General features: G+C 43.0%; 1 gene segment (V, D, J or C); it reads left to right on the top strand.

Moving 5' to 3' along the window:
• The first annotated feature begins 7,886 nt into the window (after positions 1–7,886).
• On the top strand, positions 7,887–8,370 carry LOC144253622 (T cell receptor beta variable 10-3-like). The segment is given in 2 exon segments: positions 7,887–7,935; positions 8,036–8,370. Coding segments are annotated over 2 exon segments (384 nt in total).
• The last annotated feature ends 16,964 nt before the right edge of the window (positions 8,371–25,334 follow it).

Genomic DNA, 25,334 nt, shown 5'->3' with positions numbered 1-25,334 from the left:
TTATTGATAAATTCCTATGCTGGGTGTCTAACTCAGACCTCTCTAAACCAGGGAGTGAGCCAACAGAACAAAGCCATGTTAAGCCATTGGCAACATCAGCCTTAAAAAGAGAAACTTGAATCCTCAGTAAGAATTGTCATCCTCAATTATCCAGAAGGCCCTGTCCCCACAGGCATGCCCACTAACCCATGTCCATACAGTGCCATTCTATTTCTGTCAACAACCCTGCATTCAGTTTCATTCTCTTCTTCTTCAGTCTAACTTTCTTTCAAAATAGAACTCAAGTTCAGCTTGATTTCATAAAACATAACTCCAGTTGAGAAGGTGTCAAAGGGAAGTGATTCAAAGACACAATCAGCAGTAGCATCCACCAAGGGGGACTCCTGGAGGTTTTCAAAGTGGTCATACAATTTACACTCCCAGAGGGGCACAAGAGTTTCAGTTGTTGCTCTGGGGCTTTCTCCCTCCCTTTCTGTAGATTATTTTTCCAGTCTTTTGACTCTGCGTTACTCACCTATTTTTCTTAGTAGTTTAGTTGTAAATATTCACAGGGTGCAGTTAAATAATTTGCTGCATGTATACATCGTGTAGTGATCACAAGAGTTGGCATTTATATCTCATTAAACATTTTATAATTGTTTTATTTTTTTTAGTTGTCAGTGAACCTTTATTTTATTTATTTGTATGCTAGGCAAGTGCTGTATCACTGAGTTACATCTCCAGCCCCACATTTTAAAGTTTTACCTATGTGTTAGTATGCTAACTGTATATGTTCATGGGATTGTGTTTATTCACTTTTCATTGCTGTGATCAAAACGCATGGCACAAACAACGTAGAGGAGGAGAGCTTATTTTGGACTTGCGGTTTAGAGGTTCAGTCCATGGTCAACTGATTACATTTCTCTGGACCTGAGTGAGTCAGAATATTATGGCAGAAGTGTGTGGTGGAGGAGAGCTGCTCAGCTCATGGAAGATGGGAAGCAGAGAGTTATAGAAGAACCAGGGACAGAATATAATCCCCCAAAGCGAACTCCCACTGACCTACTTCCTCCAGGCATGCCCCACCTGCTTGTAGTTACCACCCAGTAATCCATTCAAATTATTAATCCTTCAAATAGAGTGATCTGGTGACACAGTCTAATCATTTCACCTCTGAACATTCCTTCATTGCCTAACACAAGGGTATTTTGGAGCTATCTCACATCCAAAAGATAACTGGGCTGGTGTATATGTTTATTTGTGGTGTGATATTTTGATAAGTATAAGGTCTAAAGCCATAGTCTTTCCATATTTTCCTGTTTCTTATGATCGTTTTGTATTTTGGTCATCACTTTGTATTAATATTAGGAAATTGTTGCCTACTTTCAAATGATCATGGTTTCTTATTTTTCATCCTAAAGTCTTTCAATTGTCAGTCCTTTAATTGAAATCTGTAATCCAGCTGCAATTAATTCTTCATTTGTGAAGAAGGGATCAGGTTATATTTTTCCACATAGTTATCCAGTGGTTAGTCCCTGGTTCAGCAATGTGGCTTATTAAAGGATAATACTTTCCTCACTGCCCTGTAATAACACTTTTGTCACAAATCAGTCATTATGCATGTGTTGGTCTGCTTTCTGGGTGTCTGTTATATTTGTCAACCTATTCAGTTCTTGCACTAATAGCACAATGTTGCTTTTATCTGTTCATTTATTCTCAGTGGTTCTAGATGACTGTTGCTTTTTAAATTTTTAAATATATTCTAGAATTGGATTACTAAAGTCTTCAAGAAAAACATGCTCACTAAGAATTTTCTTTTTCTTTTAAAAATTTCTTTCCTGAGTGACAAAAGAACATCACTGAACAAAGCTAAGATATTAACAACAATACTGAGACACCTATCACCCAAATGTATAAAATATACAACATTTGGCATCTAATCAAAGATTCCAGAGCCGGGTGTGGTGACATGTCTGTAATCCCAATGACTCAGGAGGCTGAGGATCATGAGTTCAAATCCAGCTTCAGCAACTTGAAGAGGCCTTAAAAAACTTAGCAAGACCCTGTCTCTAAATAAAATATTTTAAAAGCTAGGATTTGGTTAAGTGTCCCTGGATTCAATCCCAAATATGGAAAAAAGAGATTCCAGTCACACAAAGAAGGAGCAAATATGATCTTTAATGGGGAGAAAAATCAGTCAATAGAACCAACCCAACAGTGACAAATTGGCAGAATAAAAAAAGAAATCAGTATTATCACTGCAGCCCATAGGTTCAAGGCTTTGTAGTAATAGAGAAAATTTTAAAAGGAATGAACAGCAGATTAGACATCACAGAAGGACAGAGAATGGATTAGGAGATACAACAATAAGAAATTCAAAATGAAAGACAAAAGAAAATAAGGATATAAGTGAGCTAAGAATAACTTGAGGTAGCCTAGTATGCAATAGGAGATCCCAAATGTCCATAGTTTAATTTGAAATGTTGGAATGGATGATTTCCTATCTACCAAAACAATTCTAACACAGCCAAGTCTTGCAATATATGTTGAAATTTAAATCAATGATATTAAGAAAGGAAGAGGACTAATGACTCTATGCCATTCCATTGTAAGGTTTTCCTAACCTATGTGCAGTCACTGGAGGATAGACTGTTGAGACAGAGATGTACACTGCAAACTCAGGAATGAGCACTAACATGGTCATTAATGACATAAATGTCAACGCCCAGAGTTAGAGCTAATGAGCCAGAAAACAAGAAGAAAATTATGTAAATGCTCAATTAATCCACAAGTGAATATAAAATAAAAAGAACAAAGGAGAGATGGGAAACAAATACAAGATGGCAGACAGGAATTTAACCAAATGAACAATCCCATCAAATCTAAATAGTCTCAATGCCCCAAATAACAAGCATCAACTGTCACTTTGAACAAAACAGCAAAAAAAAAAAAAAAAAAAAAAAAAAACACAAAAATAGTCAAACTATGTCTCCTACCAGGAAGGTAAAAGCATTCTCTGATTTCAGTGGGATACATTAGAATGCAATTACACAAATAACTGTGTCTGGAAAATCCCAAATATTTCAAAATTAAACAACATTTTAAAAAACTGTTTTTATTTAAAAAATAAATCAAAAGAAAAAGTAGAAAGTGTGTTATACTGGACAAAAATGAATATTTCTTGAAGATGGTAGGGTACCACAAAAGCAGAAATAGGGAAACCTGAGGAACAGGTAATAATTTCTTATCCCTCTGAGATGAGCATTCCTCTGACATCAAAGTCAGAAATACTAAACAAATAAACAAAAAATGTGAAATAGCCGTATTCAACACAGTTTCAATTATTCGTTCAAAGTGACAGTGTGTTGAGTACAACAATATCTAAAAAGGATAAAATGTCATGGCCAAGTGGCATGACTTTAATAATGCACTGATTTACATTCAACTAAAGAAGAAAAAAATAAAGAAAGATAGCCATATAATCGCATCTATAGATGTTCAGGAAACATTTATTTAAATTCAATATCTATTCTGAAAAAAACAAAAACTATAACAAACTCTCCATAATAAAAAACTTCCTTCACTAAATAAAGGAAATTTTGTAAAATGTATGGTTAAAGAGAATATTTTACAGGTGGACTGTAGTAAGTCACAGATGCATATGTTAGTCCCTAGTTAATCATTAAAAGTACCCAAAAAGAAGATTAAAAAAAAAACCAGTCTTTTCAACAAACAGTACTGGACAGACTGCATCTTGACATGCAGATATAATGAACCTCGCTCTTATCTCATTCTGGAGGACAGACACAGGCAAACTATGACTCAGGACAAAATATGACCTGTGCTTGCTTTCACATGGCCCACAGGCAAACAGTGATTGTTTTACAATTTAAATAGTTGAAAACATTTTAAAAGTAATATTGTGTGACCTATGAAAATTATACAAAATACCAATTTCAGTACCAATAAAGTTTTACTGGAAAAAGGCCACATTGATTCCTTTATATTGTGTGTTTGCTTTTGCACTATAATGAAAATTGAGTAGTCAGTAGACCAATACTCCAGGGTGCACAAGGCATAAAATTGAGCCTCCACAGAAGGTTGCTGATCCTCAACATAAACAAAAGGTAATATCAGGTGTTTCAAAGCCCTCAGTGATGTGAGAACTCGGGTCTAAAGCTTCTGGAAGAAAGTTTCTCTAGTTTTCCTCATGATCATGGGTAGGCCAAAATTCCTAACACAGGCAGAAAACGGGCTATCCCTCAAGGATTACTTTTTTTTTCACCAAAATCAAAATGATAATCTTCAAAAGAGATCATTTAGTACATATCTGTGTATACTTAATACTTATGAGTTATTTACACATCTATATCTACATAAAATGGATAAATTATAGAGGTAATATAATAATTCCTACACATCAATCATAAAGAAAAATATCAACTCAATCTTAAGAAAAACAAAGTTAAAGAGATTGGAACAGAATATTCAAAAGAAAGAAGACATGTAGGGAGGCAGTTTCTTGTTCCTGGGGCTGGTTGGCTTATGTCCCAGCTGCTTAGAGGCTCACTGGGCATAGAAGTCCACTGTCACCCTCCAGGAACTGCCTGGGTTTGCCCAAGTTCCTTCCACTCCCAGAGAAATTGGCATCTAATGACTGGAGGGTTCTCTCTTCTTACAACATTAATTGGTAAGATTTAGAATTTTATTCAATTTCTCAGAAGAATAAAGGAATTTGCTTTATTCTCTCTCACTCCTAGATGACTGCAGAGACTATAGCAGGTTAATCTCAAATCTGTGAGTGCTCTGCTGGGTCCTGCACTTCCTGAGGCTTCATTAAAAAGCCACAGCCTACTTAGCATGCCTACAGCTGCATCTGAAACACTGCACAGTGGCCACTAGAGGGCACTGTGGGTCCACTGACTGAGCTGCAGCCAGTGCTTCTGGGAGAGGGATGGCTCAGGGGTCTTGGCTGGGGGACTGCATTTGGGATAAACCTGATGAGCCAGGACAGGTGAATCGTGTTCTCCACACATCCCATGATGTGCATGCGAATGACTCAGGGTAGGGAACCATGAACTGCACCTTGATGAATCAAGACTCTCTGGGAGCCCCTTTGACAGGGGATATGATTGGACTCTACAGGGGCAGCCCACACCACAATCCAGGTGGAGAGAGAGAAGCCCCTGGCTCCCAGGAAAGCTGGAGAGTGTGGGCATGGACTACCACCCCACACCCTGGCCTGCCCTGATCAGCAGAGCCGGCTGCCCCCGTCCCACAGAAGCTCCACAGAATGGGGAAGGAGTGCATCAACTCAGCATGTCCAGGGGCTACAGGAGACCTGCTGAACCCATAAGCACACTGGCATCAGAAGAGCCACATCACTGATGTCACAGCAAATCCTCCAAACAGAGAAAAGGGAGGAGCCAAGTGCCTGCTCTCAGCCCAGGAGACCAGCACCCTGAGTGCAAAGATGCTTAGACCTGTCCTTCCTGACCCTGCCTGGGGACCCAGGCTCCTCTGCTGCTTCACCCTTTGTCTCCTGGGAGCAGGTGAGTCCTGAGCACAGGGGACACCCCTGGAGCCACAGTCCTTTCTTGTTGCTTTGGATCAAACTCCTCCTTGGGTTAGGTGTTCACTCCTGTCTCCTTCCTCCCCAGGTTCAGTGGATGATGAAGTCATCCTGTCCCCGAGACACCTAATCAGAGCAAAGGGAGGAAAGGGCACTCTGAAGTGCTATCCCATGTCTGGACACATCAGCGTGTTCTGCTACCAGCAGGCTCCTGGTCAGGGGCCTCAGTTCCTTGTTGAGTACTTTGAAAAGATGCAGAGAGACAAAGGAAAGCTCCCTGATCGATTCTCAGCTCAGCAGTTTGATGACAATCACTCTGAGCTGAACATGAGCTCCTTGGAGCTGGGGGACTCAGCCACGTATCTGTGTGCCAGCAGCTTGCACAGCCCTGCAGAGCCCCTGGCTCTCTGTACCCTGACCTTCCTGTCCCAGCTGAGGGTGTTCTAGGGAGAGGAGCTGTGGGTGCTACCCAGACTTATCAAAGGCCCCCAAATGAGTCTAGCTCTTTGTTAACCCTTTGTCTGCCCTGCTGAGCTCAGGCAGAGTGCTCCTGGTCATTCAGGCCCCAGACCTTCTGGGTGTTCTTACATCTAACCTGGCACCTTCCAATTTCTAGCAAGTGGCAGGAACCCTATTTGGTGGAGAATGTGGGTATTCATGATGAATTTTAATGTGAGGATCAACACTTGTATCCACTCTATAGATGATCACCGTCTATCACTTTATTTAGAGGAAGTTGCACAAAGCCCACAGACTCTCCTAGTATTTCATATTTACAAGTATCAATAGCAGAATGGAAACCTACATTTCCAAAATCAAGAGTTCTGCTGGAATCCATTATCGCGCGCGCCCTGGTCTTTGTCAAGAATGTGTTTCAGAGCAGAGTCTCTTCCATTCAAAACCAGCTGGTCAGCAGGGGATGTCACATTATGGAACAGGGTTACATAGTTTATTGCCTTTCAACTTCAAAGACACATGCAATTAAGGGCATGTTTGTCTATCATAGATCCAAGTCAAGTGTACCTTTCCAACAACAGAAAATGTGTGACTTGATAAGTAATTACAAATTTAATGAAAAGACGATATTCCTGGGGGGTATACATTTCCCCAAAGAAGTTTGAGTATTATTGATAAATCAGACTATATTTTGGAAATGATCCTCAGAGCCAGGGAATGCCAGAAGTCCTCTGTTAGTGACCTTGGAACCAGCTGAGCTCTGACCACAGAAGGGAGAGCCCTTCCTAGGTTGGCCAGTTCCTGCCACACCCTCTGCTGTGGATGCTGCTCTTACCTCCTCCTGATCTCTGTCTGATTTTGTGCATTTTCTCACTAGACATCTTGTAAAGAGTACATATCAAGACTCCACTGAGGTGTGGAGACACCAAAAGAGGCCTCACAGTGAGTTATGGGCTTTACGGGAAAGAACAGCACTCAGTGCTATTGTATGACCGCCAACATGATTCAATGAATCTTCTCCTATTTGGTGGATACAAGATCATATGAACGAGGACAGAGCATTTCCCTGTGACAGTGGAGGCACGAGTCATATGCCAATATCTCATCTGCAATACTAAGGATCCATCTCTTGTTTTGATCCAGAGTATCGTCATATCGATCTAGGAAGCCAGGAATCCTGGCCTCACCTGAAGCTGAGGGAGAATCCACATATAAGACACACTGAGGCATGAGACTGTTTGGGATTCCTGACTTTTTTTGAGACTAGATTAAAAATTTTTTTCAAGTAGAAATGACCTTGATCTTGCTGCTCTTAAACCTTTTGGGGGTCAGTCAGATGACTCACGTAGTCATGAAGAGCATTGCAGACCGACATCCAATTCCGAGAATTTGGGCAAATAAAAGAACTAGTACAAGGAATCTGAAATGACTTTGGAGCAGCAAAGTTATAGAAGGCACTATGACTGACACTAGTATATTCTTAAATTGAAGAAATAAGGGGAAAAGTTAAAACAGTGCACAAATAAGAAAGTGTATAGTTCAGAGAATAAAAAATGCCTAGAGAAACAAATATCCTTCCTAAAATCAGAAAAAGAGAGTATCCACCCTAATAATTTGAAACAGACTACAAATTCTTTCCACTCAGAGCTATTGAATTGTATATATATATATATATACTCTAAATTATCATATTTCCTAATACTATATAAACATATATATGTAATTGGAAGTTGACTTTTTCCATAGGCAAGAGGTGTGGAAGGTTGTTTGTGCATCTCATGCATTTGTAGAGCAGCGTGTCATTACTCAGCCACTCATGGCAAAAGTTCTGTTTCCCCCAAACAGGGTTAGAAAACACAGAATTCCCCTTGGCCCGAAAATGGGCACCAAGCTCTTCCTCTGTGTGGCCTGCTGTCTCCTGTGGGCAGGTGAGTGCTGGGCATGGGGGCTTCCTTCTCAGGAATCCCAAGGCCTCAATCCAAGTCTTTCTCTTGAGGTGACATAAACTTGTGTCCTTCTCTACCTCAGGACACATGGAGGCTGGAATCACCCAGAACCCAAGGCACATCATCACAGAGACAGGAGCAAAGGTGACTTTGAGATGCCACCAGACCTACAACTATGACTATATGTATTGGTATCGACAAGACCCAGGGCAAGGGCTGCAGCTGATCCATTACTCATATGGTGTGAACAACACTGCCAAAGGAGACGTGTCTGACGGGTACAGTGTCTCCAGATCAAACAAAACAGACTTCCCCCTCACTCTGGAGTCGGCCACCCGCTCCCAGACATCTGTGTACTTCTGTGCCACCAGTGACTCCACAGTGCTCCAGGGCCACCTCCTGGCTGCACATAAATAGGAAGACTGTGGCTGCCTGTGCTCAGGAGCCCTGGCCACCCCAGGAAGCAGAGCCCTTGCCAGCCTGGGGACCTCAGAGCCTGGGCAACAGGCCCTCAGTGCTGAGGTCCTCCCCTGCCAGTCTCAGCCTGACCTCAGACCTCCCCGCCCCCTTAGCTTGCTGCTGCTCCCCCCAGCAGCCCTCTCCTTCTACCTGCACAAGGAAGTGCATCTTAGTGGAGGTTCCTGTGGAAGGCCTTGCCAGTCTCAGGGCCACCACCTTCTCCCCCCAGGGCTCCAGTGTCTTCCTCATCCTCCTAGAGGCTCTTTAACTTCAGCCCTGAGTCTCCTCCCCCATGACCTCAGCTCCTGGCTGCCTCCATCCTGGGGGGAAGCCCTAGGGGTCTGTGTCATGTGCCTTCCTGTCTCTCCATCCTCCCTGCACCTGTTCCCTGGCTGTCAGCTCCTGTCACACTCTCTTCTATGTGTTATTTCCCCATGAGGGCTTGTCCTCACAGGGTGTTTCTAAACATATATCCCTCCTCTCATCCCTGAGTCGACTTTATTTCTACATGAAAGTGTATTTCAGGTACACTAATCCTTAATTGTGACATGCAAAAGTTTAAATTTATTAGAAAAGATGAAGGAAATACTTCTCTCATTTCCTTGAGGGAGGATTTTATTTTATTTGAGACACAATAGAAAACATGCTATAAAAAACAATTTTGTCATCATGGCAGTTGTATTAAATTAAACCAATATTAAATTAAATCACACCTTTTAGGGTTCCAGAAGGGGACCTGTTCTCTTGTCTTTTCAGTCACTGGAGGCTACCAGCACCTGGGCTCATGGCCCCTTCCAACTTCAAAGCCACCAGTGACCACTTGAGCCTTCCCTTGGGCTGTGTTACTCTGGCTCTTCCTCCTTTTCCTTCCACATCTTAAGGCCCTTCTGATTACAAAGCCTTGGGGGACATTCCAGGGTAATCTCCTTGTTATCATTGTCCCCTGATGAGCCACCATAACTCCATTAGAAAATTTAAGTCCCCCTAGCCATGCAGTGTAACACATTCCCAGGCTCCAGGGACTAGTCACACCTATCTGCAGAGGAACATAATTTGGCCTGCCACATATAGGCACCTGGAAATAGAAGGAACAAACAATGGTGGTGGTTAGAAAGCAGTGAGGAGCATAGTCTTCCACTCTAGGTCAAGACACCCTGCAAGAGGACAGTGCCTTCAAGGGAAGCAGGCACGTCAGATGCCTCCAGCCTGCCTATAACTGTGGGTCATCTAAAGTTGTCAGGTTCTCTCAGGTTCAGGGGACTCAGGAGGCTGTCTGGGTGTTCACAGCACATGTGGACTTCTGTTCCTTCTTTGTAAGCAGATAACATAATTGAACACCCCAAGAAACAGCATGCTTCAGCTCTCCATAACGCCAACCTGAGAGGAGGTGTGCAGGGGACAAATCCTTTCAATAGGGAAGAGGCAGGTGTTCATGACATCAGTGCAGTCCCCGTAGATTCACAGTGAGTTGACCTCTTCCTCCTCCTGGGGAGACACAGGTCAGCTGGTACCTAGCAGAGGGTGATTTGGTTGTGAGTGTGTGACGGGGTCTTGTGCCATCAGTGAGAGCAGAAGCTGGTTGCAATGAGATTGGGGATTCGTGTTTCAGTGTTTGGAGTTTGAGGTGCAGATGGAAGGAGTGGGCAGGCTCTGAGGTGAGGGGTTCTGGAGAGGGGTCATTGAGATGATAATGTCAAACAAACTGCAGAGGGCCTAACGTGTAGATCTGTATCTCAGGTCTTTTAAAACTGAATCCAGTCCTGACCAGTTCATCACTCAGCTGTCTAGCCTCCTCTGAAGGGAGCTTTCAAGTTGGGGACAGTGGCTCACTGGATGATGTCACTGACAGATGCATCTTGTGAGAATAAAATGTCCCAAGATTACTTTCTTCTTCCTGTTCAGAAAGGCCCTCCAGGTCTTCCACAGCTGCTCTCATGGTGAAGATGACCTGGACTCTTCTCATGGCTTCTATTATATTTACATACATTTGGAGACCAGGAATTTCCTTGAACTCTGCTTTGCTTCTGTTTAAGTACACAACTCCCCTGCTTGGAATCTTTCAAGATACAGTGACCTCATCAAAAGTAACATTTGTCCTGTGAAAGACTGTTAGGAGGAAGAAAACAGAAGCTATAGCAATACAGAAAACATTCACAAATCACCTGTTCAACAAAAAGCTGGCATCTAGATCACTGAACCAAGACTCACAGGACTGTCCATCTAATCCATGCTCTGGAGAAGTAATAAATTGTGGCATTATATACAAGTGAGTTGTAGGGGGTGGGGGATTCACAGTATTAATTGCAGTTCCTGATTGTCATCAAATCTCATAAACTATTTCTGGTGTGTCTGAGTGATTCCCAATTGTGGTCACTAGGTTTTACAGAGACTGATATACCAACCTGGTCATTCTTAACCACTTAACTACAAATTCCCCCAAAGTCTAATTGCCTTACATGTAAAATAGTTAAGTTTCTTTGATCTTCAGAGCAGATGATTCTAATTATGCATTCATAATATCCAATCGATGTATTTGTGGTCTGTAACAGGCCTATTAACATTTCCACTTGTTCAAATAAAATGCAGAATATGTATTTGGTGGGAGGCAGCTGCAGGGTTCTGGGTCCCCCAAGATGCACATATTGTCTGACCATTTGCTCAGATACTGGGTAATTGCAATCTCCCTGTTCACTTGTAGAAGATTACAAAAAAAATACAGGGTCAATATTGATGCAAGTCTTTCAGATGGTGAGGACATACTCATTGAAAAGTCTCCTCAAGTGGTTTGTCATGGTAGAATTATTATTTTTAGGATTGTCCTAGATGACAAGGATAGTTAACCATCAACAACTGTGAGCTTCCAGACAGAAATATTAGTTTGTGGTAGGAAATGACCATAAGCACAACCACCAGGCAATTTATGTTTTAGACAAAAAGTAATGAAGAGGATACTGAAGATGATAGAAATTAGGTACACACAAAAATCCAAAGTCAATCATTTCAATGATTGCAATAGCTAGAGTATGCTCCAAAGAATGCCTGTGCTTCCCAGCATGTGACACATGGAATTAAATTTAAATCTGCTAAGAGGATAGATGAGACTCGACAGTGTTTGCAGGTTAAGCTCCTGTTTTGCCCATAGGACAGGAAAAAAAGGAAGAATATTTGTGAAAGAAAGCCTTATGGAGTTAATTATATCTTGAGCATTTCACTAGGTGTTAAAAGCATTCAGTCAGTGCCCCATCTTGCAGCAAAGGAAATTGAAGCAGAATGTGCATAATTGTCCCTCTGTCACTTAGCTAATAAAGGAAAGGGGGGTTAATAACAAGAAACTTAGGAACAAATTTATAAAAGCCTTTACAAAACATTTAAAGAAATAAAAACAAAAACATGGATTAGCTACATAGGAGATTTCTGCAGAAGCAGTACTAGCATCTTAGTGTTCCCAGGTGACAGGAGAATGGGGATCCAAAGTTCAGGAAAGTTAGACTTGAAAGGGGAAAAGAATTACAGCCAGGGCAAGCTGCTCTCAAAGGGGGTAGTAGGAAACAGGAGGACTGGGTCTAGTTATTGCCATGGTAGATAAGATGACTGGGCCTCAGAAAAATGCACTGGGAAAAACCTTCAGGATCTCACAGACACCCTGGAGCAATCCCCCAAAGGAACAGAAATTTGGGGTGTGTGATGAATGTCTCTGAAAATCACTTGTCTATGAAGGTCACATACATCTGGAAAGATTGTGAAAGAAGGTGCTTGGAGAGATCAATGACAAAACTCACACCATCATGTGATCTTCAGCGATCATCTGAGCCTCAAGGAGCTGCCTAAGTACTTGCGAAACTATGATTCTTAGGAAGGTAATGCACAATGGGACACATGAAAGAAAAAGCAGGAAGAACAAAAAGAGGGAACCTTAGAAGTGGGACTGCAGGACAGGGGAGAGTGAAGGCAGCAGTGTTTGTTGTAATAGTGCTTGTTTAAGACCCAGACCTCACTAATTTCACATCTCAGTTATTTCACAGAGTTCAAGCCTACAGAATATATTAGGAAGCTAATGATGTGGATCAGAAAGAAAACATAAAATCAAAGAATCTGGTCAATGCCTCTGAAGATTGCTAACACTATTTGAGCAGGAAAAAAAGAAATTTTAAAAACATTTTAAAAAATAAGAGATTCAGCTCAATCTTTTTTATAGTAGAGCGAGAGCTGATTAAAGTGTATCATTCTAGTAGAAATTTTAAAAAGAACTGCAATGCAAACAAACACTGTTCAATGCCTGGAACACATGAGATTTGAGAAGAGATAGAGTCGAGGATTAGATTGGCCTCCCTTTGGTCTTTGAAAGGAATTTTTGGGAGAAGTGGTACATAGTCCAATTGCAGGCGGCTCTGGTGTTGGCATTTGATCATTGGTGATTCAGTAGGAGTCCTTTAAGCTTGTCAAAGGATCTTTGTTTCATCAAAATGAGAAATATAGAAAGGTAGATTAGGGAAGAAAAGGTGACTAGAAAACTAATTCTGAGCCTTTCAGCCAGATGGCCTTGGAGTTACTTAATTGCCACACTGTCATGAACCATTTCACCTGTTCTGCGGCCGGAGCTGTATTCAGGGGAACAGCGGTTGATTCTGAAGGAGACACCTCCAGGAGGTGGTAGCAGCGTCGTCCTCACAGCCTGCCCCTCTCCTGGCCCACCCTGTAATGGCTGAGTCCAAGGTGTGAGGGCCATGCAAGCCTTGAGCATCTTAGGGGAAATGATCATTGCCTGGAGAGCTGCCCTGGATGGGAGGGGTGGGATCCTCTGGAGCAGTGTTTCTTCCCCTCCCTCCTCTCTCTAGTGGGAAGACCCAGTGATCTGATTGTGATGTTGAAGGAAGGAACTGGGCATGCTCAGCTCCGGCCCTGTTTTACCACCTGTGAGGAAGATGCTTTCCAGTCTCCTGCACAGAATTACAGCACAACTAGCAGCAGACTCTTCACTCAGGAGGAGAGTTGGCTACTCTAGGACAGGAGGATCAAGGGTTGGCACGGTCATTCCAGAGGGACACTGGCCAGCCACAGCTGCATGGGTGAGCCCCTCCCACCCTAGCACCAAGGCAGACATTTGGACTTCATTTTCTCTGAGCTCAGCATTCCTCTCTCAAGTGTTTTTGATGTTGGACCAGAAAGAATGGCGGTGCTCTTGGACCTAAAACACCAACAACTCTACCCCCATTGCCCCTGAACCAGGGGAACACAGCATCATTCATCCATGGTCTTGGCCAAGGGCTACTCCAGGGAGCCTGCCCGTTGGCCACTATGGGACACTGTGGCTCTTCCATCACTCAGTGACTTCAGAGGAGCAGAGAAGTGTCTGGCAGGGGGAGTTAATGGAAGGCTCAGGCCTGGTTTCTGCACCATAAACCATACTTGTGTCTTCCAGGAAAACACCAGAAAAAGAAAGGTGGGACTCAAAAGCCTTGTATTCTTGTGCACATTAATTAAAACTAATAGTGAACACGGGATTTTTAAGCAATTTGGAATGCCTAAAAAAAGCAGCCAGTAGTATTGCAGCAGCACAATAAAGTAAGATTAACAGAGGTCTTTCTTTGGTGGAGATGCACACATATGGAAAAGAGGAGGAGCAATGATTCCCACCTCCTGCCGCAGTCTCATGAACCCACAGAGATGTTTGCTGAGGGGCAGAGCTGTAGTAAACAAGGACCCTGTCCTGAACCCCTCCACATAGCCATGGAGACAAGAGGGCAGCACACATCTCTGTGACAGTGTAACCACAAAAGTCTCCTCCTGCTGTAGGAGTGCCCAGATGACAAGGAGAATCTTGTTCTGTAATTGAAGGGGGACCACTGAGGCAGCTGTGAGCTGGTGACTGAATGAGGTGTGGAAATGCACCTCCGGGGCCCTCTGTGCATGCTTCACAGGCCACCTCCAGGCTTGCATAGGACACCAGGGAAAAGGAGCTGGTGGGACAGCTGTGATCCCCAGTGTAGGAAAAGCAGCCCACAGATGGTTCCCATCAGAGCTGATGGAAAGGGCTTTCCTGTAACACAGGCCGGGTCTGTCCTGCTGTGATGCTCCGGGATTTCAAGTCAGGGCCCAGAGATAGGCAGTGCAGTTATTCTGAGTCAGAGAGGCTCTCAACTTCAGAAACCTACAAGTCTACTGAATCACCAGAAAAAACAATTTCAGGGCCCAGGTTGGCCACAGTCTGCTTTTCCCTAATAAGGATCAAAGTACCAAGGAAAGAAATGCCCCAGTCATGGGCTGAACTTCTTATTTGCTCACCGTTCCTCTTTCATGCTCCTCATACCCTAGACATCAGCCCTGGGTGCAGGTAGAGATTCCCCATCCTGGAATACTGGGTCCTGATGCAAAGTGATGTCTATGTGTTAGGGGTACCATCTTCTCCCCAAGCCCTGGATCCGCTTCTGCCTTCTTCATGCCAGGGTCCCTGGATACTGCAGAGCCTCAAGACACCTGGCCAGGGAGACAGGAAAAGAGAGAACAGAATGTACACATATGCAGGTACGTGTGTGTGTGCGCACGCACACACACACACACACACACACACACTCACACACACATTGGCACAAATATGCTATAGGCCAAGAAGACGTGAACACAGCTGATTCTCTACATCATGACAGTTTCACTATCTGACTCCTAAGAGAGTTGATCACATGTCTTCTCTTTTGCAGGACATATATCCCAGCTTGGGGCATAGGATGGCTATATCTCTGTGCCAACATCAAAGACACAGGCCTAGTATGCTCTGTCACCTCTATGAACAGAGACTGTGTAATCCATAATGTAAGCACCTGGCATCTCTCATATTTCCTTCTCCCCACCTGAAAGAATTAATCTTGGTATCTTACTGTTCAATGTCAGATGTTAATCATTGAAAACCTTTGCTAGTTGTAAGAAGATTACACGCAACTGCAGAGTGCTTTATTGAGGTGCTTTAGGAAAAGTTAAAAGCCCAATTATTCTGTTCAATTCACAATAGGGCCTAAAGTATGAACAGAATTTATAGTCTTCCCTGTGCTCTGGGCTGGGGTAGGCCCTGCAGCACATGAGTGCCAGTCTTTAGCCTTCACCAAGAATAAAACCGGATAGTCCCAGCTCCCAGGGCATCTGCTCTGTCTTCTTCATGATGACTGAAGCCAAAGGCTTAAGGGGGAATCTTGGGAAGTTCCTACGTAAAAAATGAATCATTTTGTTTTTGTGTGTCTGGGAGATAGAACTCTCGAGGGAGAGGAAAAATCAAGTTCTTGAAATTCAAAAGGTAATTTATTGGTATCCTGATCATGAGCTGCTACAGGCACATCCAGGTGGAGATATCCAACAGGACCCATCAGGTAGAGTGGAAGATGTGACATGTGATAGTCACTGCAGCACAGGGCTAGGAGAGGTAGCATCTGGTGGAGATGCTTGGAGTTTGAAAGAGCCCACCACATCCCAGAGTAACTATAATTTATTTTGGTCAATCTTCTGTAGAGGATCAATGCTCATCTTTGGAAGGAAGTCCTCACAGTCCTGACAGAGTCACTGCCAGGCCACATTCTATGCTGGTGAGAAAAGAGGTCCTAGAATCCTCGACTGCACTCTTCATGCTCACAAGGTTTTCTGTGGGTGAAACCTCCTCCTTCCACACCTTGTCATGGTCACCAGGATTCTTTACTCTGTGGTTCATTGTTTCCCAAGAGCAGGTGAGACCCCAGATATAATGAACCTGAATTTCTGGGCATTTTTAGATATGACTGCAGTTTTGATCTGTAATCTGTTCCCCACTTCTGTGTCTCTTCAGAATCTATGGATCCTGGAGTTACCCAGGCACCCAGGCATGAGTGGCACAAAAAGATAAGCAGTAACTCTGAGATATGACCCAATTTCAGACCATGACAACCTTTTCTGGTACAGACAGACTGTGGGGCAGAAGCTGGAGTTGCTGACTTACTTCCATAGCAGATGTCTTAATGATGATGGTGGAATGCCCAAGGATCGATTCTCAGCTGCCATGCCAGAGACCTTTTCCACCCTCAAGTTCCAGCCCACAGCACGTGGGGACTCAACTGTGTACCTCTGTACCACCAGCTTAGACACAGTGCTGCAGAATCACCCTGTACAGGTACAGAAACCGTGGTGCTTCCCTTCTGTGTCTCCCAGCCTCTCAGCAGTCCTCCTAAGCTGCTATCCTATCTCCAGAAGGGTAGGGGTTTGGTGGTGTACCCGACTTGGGCAAGTAAGGGAGATGACATTCATGCATCACACCAGGAAGCTTTTGGACGCTGGGAGTTGGCTCCTGATGCTTCAAAACTTTTTCACAAGAGCCACTGTGTCCAATACATTGTCAAAGACGATGCTTCTGTGTAGTTAGGTAAACCTAACATTCTGCAGCCAGAGAACGCAGTCCTTATCTCCCATTTTTGCTTTTCATTATGTCTTCTGTACTGTTTCTTGACTCTTCTACCTTACAGCTCCCAGCTTCCTTCACTGCTTCCAATATCTATTTCATGCTTTGTCTTCTCAGTTTCTTTGCTTGTTCAATTCCAATGATCACTTCCTCCAACCCAACTCAGTTATTCACTTCCATTCTCATATTTTAGACTTAGAATGGAGACATGATTTGGACAGCCTGCAAAACAGCCCTCTTAAATCTCATATTTGCCTTCCACAGTCTTCTCATCTCCTCTCTAATGCTACCTGAGAGCAGTGCCACACCCCATTAGGACCACTAATATGCATCTTCTGCAAATGGCACTGGGTTTCACCTGCTTATGTACTCACTTCCTTCCTTATTCTACTAGAGTCTGTAATAAAATGAGGAAATCTTTTATATATTTTTAAATTGCATTCCTTTTCTGTTTTCTACCTGGAAAGAAAATGGCACACTTTCTGTGCCCTTTTGCATGGTGCAATGAACCATAAAGATCCTTATGCTCATAAAGCATATTCTAAGAGGGGTGAGTATCCTTAGGTCTGTAAGATCATCTGTCTATGCATTGGAATTTCATGAGCTTGCTATTTTGGATTGTTTGAATCCTTCAAGCTTATTCAAGCTTTTTTCTTGGTGGGAGACTGGTTACCAGGGATTGAACCCAGGGTTGCTTAATCACTGTGACACATGGCAAGCCATTTTTTATTAGGATTATTATTTCATTTAGACACATGGTCTCCCTCAATTGCATAGGGTCTCACAAGTGTGCTAAGGCTGGATATAAACTTTAAATCCTCCTGACTCAACATCTAAAGCAACAAGGATTGCAGGGGTACACCACCATTCCTGGCTATGTTTAAATTTTTGACAATAATAAAAACGTTAAAATTGTGCATACAAACTGGATAATCTATTCTCATTGGTGTGTGCATGTGCTTCACTTCTTATGCACAAAGAAGTTGAGAGGTAGTAAAAAAAAAAAGCCCATTTATGAATGTTCTTGCAGGAGTATCAAACTGTGAAGGGGAATTCCCATAGTCGATTCCTTTTGTCTGTTTTCTTGTTGTTTTTTTATCACATGATCATGTTTCCTCCTACACCAGGTAATTTATTGGAATGCAATATATTGCATTTGAGAACTGTAGATGCAGTGAGACTCCAAATTATTTTATCTTCAGAAAAGATATATTTTTCGCTTTTGTTCAGAAATTATAGCAAGGACATGTAGGGGGCACAGGTCACCTTAATTTAGTTCATGTTTGAACTGGATTGAAGCTGGCTTCTGCCTTTGTGGTGACTTTCCATTCTTGCTCTGAGGTGTACCTATTTAAGTTCCAAACATAATGTCTGGGAGATTTTTAACAGCTTCACTGCAGTGAAATTCACAAAAATTCACAAAACCATTTCAAGTTTACAACTGAATGTGTTCTGATACATTTGGGGAGTTGTAAACTATCACCAGGACCCAGTTTGAAACCATTTTTAACCCCACACCTTCAAATTACATTTGTGCTCCTTTTAGGTGAACCCCTGCTCCTGAACCCAGGCCAAGACCTGGGATCTTTACCAGGGTGTTCTCCTGCAGTCACTGAACATAACGGTTATGCTATGAACCAGAAAGTTGATGGACACTCCTCTCAGCCTCACATGCCCTCAGTATCCTCCTGCATCAGATGTTTCTCTGAGGATATTAAATTGGAAAATGGCTTACAAGGAAAAAATTATTCATCAGATTTATCTTTTCTCCTTGAAACATTAGTCTATCACATTCTTAGCACCTCCATTAGCACTAAATGCTGTCCAATGTGAACCTTTTATATTTTAAATATAAAATATCATATTTTCTAGATGACTAGGAGTATTTTTCTGAAACAACCTAATGTACTACCACTAAAACCCAGTTTTATGTGCTTTAACGTTGGGGTGCATTTGAGTCTGTTTGTATTTGGGGTGAAAGTAGCCTGAAGAGAGGAAGGAGGGAAGGAACCTATCACTTGTTCTAGAAACCTCATGTCAAATATCATCACTTCATCTATTATCTCCAAATGTTGGTGTTACCCATCTGTGAAATATCTTACTAGAAAATAACTCCTAGAAAACAGACCTCTCCAGATTCTTTAAAAATGTGGGGCTTATTAATTTGTTATAATTAAAGCTTCATCCCAGGGTTTCATAAACTGACTTCCAGACCACTCACATATAATCGAATCAAGCCTTTATTGAAGCACACCACTGGAGGCTGACCAGAACATAAAGCTGTTCCCCTGACGAGCCCTGAACAATTGCAAGGGCACTCCTTAGAAGCCTGAAAACTGCAAAAGGGATGTTCAGAGGGTCTAGCCAATGCAAGCCAGCCAGGTTCAGAAGCGGGACAGTGCAGTCAAGCGGAGGGAAGCCTAACCAATCACAGTTAGCCCAGTCACCCCTGTTACAGAAATAGAGCCCCTAGTTTACAGAAACAATACCCCATTAGGTAGTTTTTTTGTTCTTAAAGGTTTCTATAGCAAAAGGAAAAGAACATTTTGCCCCAGTCATGACTCTTCTACAGGATGAAGTCATAAAACAAAATGGAATCACATTTGCTTCTACTACCACAAATTTCTGTTATTTCAAGTCTTCACTCTGTCAATGTTTATCAAATGGTTCAGCTGATATTTGGGATGGAACACTTCCATTTTGAATGAAAATTATCTGGTAAGAATGTCAGCCATTAGAAAGTCAAACAACAACAAGTGCTGGTGAGGACTCAGGGAAATAGGTACACTCATACATTGCTGGTGGGACTGCAAATTGGTGCAGCCAATTTGGAAAGCAGTATGGAGATTCCTTGGAAAGTTGGGAATGGAACCACCATTTGACCCAGCTATTCCTCTTCTCGGACTATACCCCAAAGGCCTAAAAACAGCATACTACAGGGACACAGCCATATCAATTTTTAGAGCAGCACAATTCACAATAGTTAGACTGTGGAACCAAACTAGATGCCCTTCAGTGGATGAATGGATAAAAAAAATGTGGCATTTATACACAATGGAATATTACTCACGCTAAAAAATAACAAGATAATGGCATTTGCAGGAAAATGGATGGCATTAGAGCAGATTATGCTAAGTGAATTTAGCCAATCCCTAAAAAACAAATGCTGAATGTCTTCTCTGATTTAAGGGGGAGGGTGCCTCAAAATGGAGTAGGGAGGAAGAGCATGAGAGGAAGATTACCATTAAATAGGGAAGAGAGGTGGGAGGGAAAAGGAGGGAGAAGGGGAATTGCACATAAGATGGAAGGAGACCCTCATCATTACACAGAATATATGTATGACAATGTGAGTGGAAAAAAAAAAAGAATTGTGTCACATTAGATTGGGTAGAGAGAAGTGATGGAAGGGGAGGGGAGGGGGAGGGGGGTAGGAAGGGCATCAGAATAAAATAGACATTATTATTGCTATATATATATATATATATATATATATATATATATATATATAAAACTGCATGACCAATATGATTCTGCAACCTGTACACTCAGAAAAATGAGAAATTATACCCCATCTGATGCAAATGTATGATATGTCACTGTAATTGTACTGTCATGTTTAACTAATGAAAAAAAGAAAACTATCTGATAATTTTGGGAATCAAAATGCCCTTACACATTTAAAAATGTCCCCAAGAGGTACAAAGCACACAGTCTCCAATAGACAACAGCTAGAACATGCTATTCTATGTAGAATCTTGGGTTCTGATATTTCCCCCAAATCACCAAATCATCACCACTGAGAAGCTATTCCACAGTCCTCTCCCAGTCCCCATCTCTGGGCTTATCATCCCAGGTTCTGAAGTCCCTTGGAGGTGCCACTGCCACATGGCTTACCTTCTGGTGTGGGCCTGGACCATATGCTTGGCCTCCTCCCTCTGAGAGGCAGAGGGAGTCCTGGTCACACTGGTGTCTTCCTGGGGTGGAGGCTCCTTCTCTTCCTGTGGAAGCCGCTTCTAAGGCTGAGGTGCCTCAAAGACAATGAAATCACTGTTCCACTAGCCTGCAGTGGCCCTTTTCTTTCTTTCTTTCTTTCTTTCTTTCTTTCTTTCTTTCTTTCTTTCTTTCTTTCTTTCTTTCTTTTTTTTTTTTTAGGTCTTGCAGATGTTTATTTTGTAGGTGCCTATTTTTTTTCTTTTTTTATTTATTTTTTTATTGGTTGTTCACAACATTACAAAGCTCTTGACATATCATATTTCATACATTAGATTGAAGTGGGTTATGAACTCCCAATTTTACCCCAAATGCAGATTGCAGAATCACATCGGTTACACATCCACAATTTTACATAATGCCCTATTAGTAACTGTTGTATTCTGCTACCTTTCCTATCCCCTACTATCCCCCCTCCCCTTCCCTCCCATCTTCTCTCTCTACCCCATCTACTGTAATTCATTTCTCTCCTTGTTTATTTTCCCATTCCCCTCACAATCTGATGGCCTGAAGCCTGACCTTGGAGAACTCCCTGCCTGCTTTGCTCACACAAGGGGCACCAGGTTCTTCAAAAGGGGGCATTTTGAGAAATATGTCTGGATTGACAAGGCAGGGACTGATTACCATCCTCTCTCCCCTCCCATGTGGTCTCTGTTTCTAAGACCCTTACCACCATGCTGCTCTTGGTGTTCTGCAGGACCAAGTCCTTGCACTCCTGACCCTGCAGCCACATGGGGGAGCTGTGACCCTGTAGAGAACTAGCAAATTCTGAGCAGGGCTTCAGAGAGTGCTCTGGATGGGAGAGGGTTAAGAGGAAGTCTGGGTTCATACATCTGGGAAAGTGTGGTCTGCAGGAGCTGAGCTCAGTGCTGTGGTGTGGGCTGTTATGGGCCCAGCTCTGCCCTGTGCGGTGAAGAGCAGGTGTTGCTGTGTCAGCCAACAGCCTGGACTGTCAGATGGTTGCGAGGGAGCATCCTGGGACCCGAAGGAGGAGGGTTTGAGCTGAGGAGGTCTGGAGACTCAGGCAGGTGCAGATGGGGGACCTGTGCCTGAGGGAAGGTCAAGAGGCTGTGGGGAGCAGTCTCAGCTCAGTTCAGCCCTATCCAACCCAGCCCTGTGGCAATGATCTTGAAAGGCCAGTGTTCCCTTACTCCAGATACCAGGAAATTGAACTAGAAATGGTGTTCCTCTTCTTCACTTACTGGGTGGTCCTTTGTGATCTTAGAACAGGCTGTTCTACTAATGGCAGGCCAGTTCCTTTCTGGATAAGAAACGGTTCCTTAAAATAGCAGCAATCTCCCCCCTCTGAACCTACTTCTCACCCCTGTCTCCACCTCGAAAGACCCACAAAATCTAGAATTGTCCAACTGCCAAAACACCAGATAATTCCAAGTCATCTAAGGATAGAACAAGTTGGTTCTAAACTCTATCCACCAGGAAGATCAGAGCTGGGACTTTTCACTTTGTCTCAAGGCAGGTGTTTCATTTTAAAAAAATTCTGGAACTTCCCTCTCTTCTTTGTAATCTAAGAATGCAACAAAGTTCTATTTTATGGTGGCTCTAATGGTCCTGCAGGAGAAGGGAGCTTCCAAATGTTTCTCTATGCTCCCGTGTTTATTCAATCACATGCCTGAAATAAAAGTCCAGGAAAACTGTTGAACAGGAAAACAGATCCCACTTGTGAAGGTTGATCTTGCAGTTCATCTTGAAAGGAGCAAAGGAATCCATTAAGAAGGCTCATGTTTCTGCACCAAAATTAAATTTTACTAACTTTTTTGTGTTATGAGACATTTTCAAAATTTGTTAGAAGTCATTAAACAACAGAAAATGCAGAAACAAACTTTTTTTTTTTAAGTTTTGGGGATTGAACCCAGAAGCCCTTTACCACTGACTACATGACTATGTCCCCAGCCCTTTATAAATACATACTTTTTAAAGATATTTTTGACAGGGTCTCATTACATTGCTGAGACTAGCCTCAAACTTGCCATCCTTCTTCTCCAGCCTTCCAAGTCTCTGGGCCTACAGATGTGCATCACTGTTCCCAGCAGGAACATTAGGCAATTAAATATTAAAATTGAGTAACTTTAACTCAAGGTTTGGGAATTCAGAGTTCTCCTGGATTTTTCTTACTCCTTCCTCTACCAATCATCTATACCTCATTCCCAATAACAAAAATAGCATGACTTATAGTCATTTTCAAACTTAATAAATAAGGCAAAGGAAGGGTCCAGAGAAGGAAAACCTTATTTTGACACTGTCCTGAAAAGGAGTGGAGGGGCAGAGGTGGCTCCTCCTGGGGCTCTGAGGGAGGGAGGGAGCTGCTGGTGCAGGAATGGCTGTCAGACCAGCCTGGAGGCAGCAGGCCCAGCCTGCTACACCTCCTCCAGAAGTTCCATACTCACCTGGGACAGGAGCAAGCTCAAGACAGGAAGAGGAGGAGGCTGAGTTCATGGAGACCTTGAGAATAAGGAAAGTGTCACAACTGTGATGTCACCAGCAAGCTCCCTGGCAGAGCTGTGGAGGCTGCAGCTGCTCTAACTCTGCTGGGGCCTGGCCTGACCTGGCGACTTACCATGGGCTCCAGGCTGCTCTGCTGTGTGGCCCTCTGTCTCCTGGGATCAGGTGAGTCCTGGGCCCATGGGACATGGTACTGTTGACCTTGCCTAAATTCAGGACTATCTCCTGGGATTTTCCTGAATTCTGCTTCTTTCTTTCACAGGCCCCTTGCACTCAGGTGTTTCCCAGACTCCAAAATATCTCCTTGCACAGACAGGAAAGAAGCAGTTCCTTAAATGTGAGCAAAATCTGGGTCACAATGCTATGTACTGGTATAAGCAGGACTCCAAGCAATCACTGAAGATAATGTTTAGCTACTATAATAAGGAAATGACTGCAAATGAAACGGTTCCAAGTCGCTTCTCACCTGAATCTCCAGACAAAACTCATTTAAACCTTCATGTCAAGTCCCTGGAGCCAGAGGATTCTGCCTTGTATCTCTGTGCCAGCAGCCAAGACACAGCCCTGCAGAGTCACCAGCTGCCTGTGCACAAACCTGCCAGGCAGCCAGGAAGCTGTGGTGACAATGAGTTCCCTGTGCCTGAGGCTCTACTCTCCATTCCTGTGCACCCTGTGGAGTGTCAGTGTGCAGCAGCCTCCAGGGTGAATGGTGGGCAGCTGAGTTCTCCACACACAGAGCCCTGCAGAATCCCTCTGGTCAGCTGAGCAGGGACTCCACTAGCATCACCTGCCCATCCAGATCCACCAATGATGGGGGACTGAGGATATTGACATGGAGCAGCTGTTCCTTGTCCTCTTCTGCTGTGCATATAGCCACATCTTGCCCATTATGTTATCAATAAAGATACAGTTGTTAACAATGTTTGAAAAGCACAAGCCTGAAGAGAGGCCAGGATGAATCCTCCTATGATCAAAAGGAATTCAGATTATCAAAGGCTTCATTTCCCCACCCCCCCAAAAATAAATATAATATAAATATGTATGTAATACATAAATATATAAATATTCAATAATATATATAAATATACATTACAATGTAATCCAAATATTATTTTATCTATGAACATATATATAAATAATAATGATGATAATAATAATTACATACATTTTCTTTGAAGAAACATGTCCATCATTGGCTCCAGGTGAACCTGAAATCAAGGGTGGCAGAGAAGTGAATCCAAGATGCTTATGCTTTGGACACTGCAGCCCTCAGGAAATGTGCGGCAGGATCCTGTCCCCATTCCCACTGACTGTCGTCTTTGAACCTTCCTCACAAGCAGGAAGCAGCCAGATGATGAACCATGCTGGGAGCTTGGGAAGGACTGGGGCACAAATCTCTAGGCAAATCTCTACTGTTGGTCCCACCTGACGGAGAAGGCATGATCAGATTTGCATTTGGGTGAAGAACATGGGCAGCAGTGTGGTGTAGAAGGCTGATAGATTTTAGGGAGAATGGACAACTAGGACTCTTCTAAAATATTTCATGTGAAAGATTATGAAGCAGTTTGTATAGTGTGCTGTGGAAAACAGAGGGTAGAGGCTCTGTATCATGTTATATCCTTCTAAACTGTGTTAAGTTTATGCAGGTAGATTGAACACAAGATCTTCAACTTTGCCCTCCCATTGGGCTGTCTTAGCATGGGGTCATCATTTCTGAAACATGAACTTTTGGGGTCTCAGAGCAATTCACAGCAGTTTCACAAAAGACTCTCACTCTGAATCAGAATGACAAAGTCCTCCAAGTTGTGTATCTTCTGAAATATCTCCTTAGGTCTCCATCCTTCCTTCCAGAACTTCTTTTCTGCTTACCCTTCTGTTGTCTCACCTTCTGCACATGGAACTTAAGAATTTCCCAGGGAAAAAGAGAGAGAGAGAGAGAGAGAGAGAGAGAGAGAGAGAGAGAGAGAGAGAGAGAGAGAGAGAGATCATTATACATGTTCTTGAGCTCCTTTTCAATTATCTATGCCCTAACTTCCTGCTGTTTTGCAGTCATATAAGAATT

Source organism: Urocitellus parryii, chromosome 3 (genome assembly GCF_045843805.1).
Source record: "Urocitellus parryii isolate mUroPar1 chromosome 3, mUroPar1.hap1, whole genome shotgun sequence".
Taxonomy (NCBI): Eukaryota; Metazoa; Chordata; class Mammalia; order Rodentia; family Sciuridae; genus Urocitellus; species Urocitellus parryii.
Note: the sequence above shows the minus strand (reverse complement) of the source record. Positions and strands in the feature narration are given on the sequence as shown.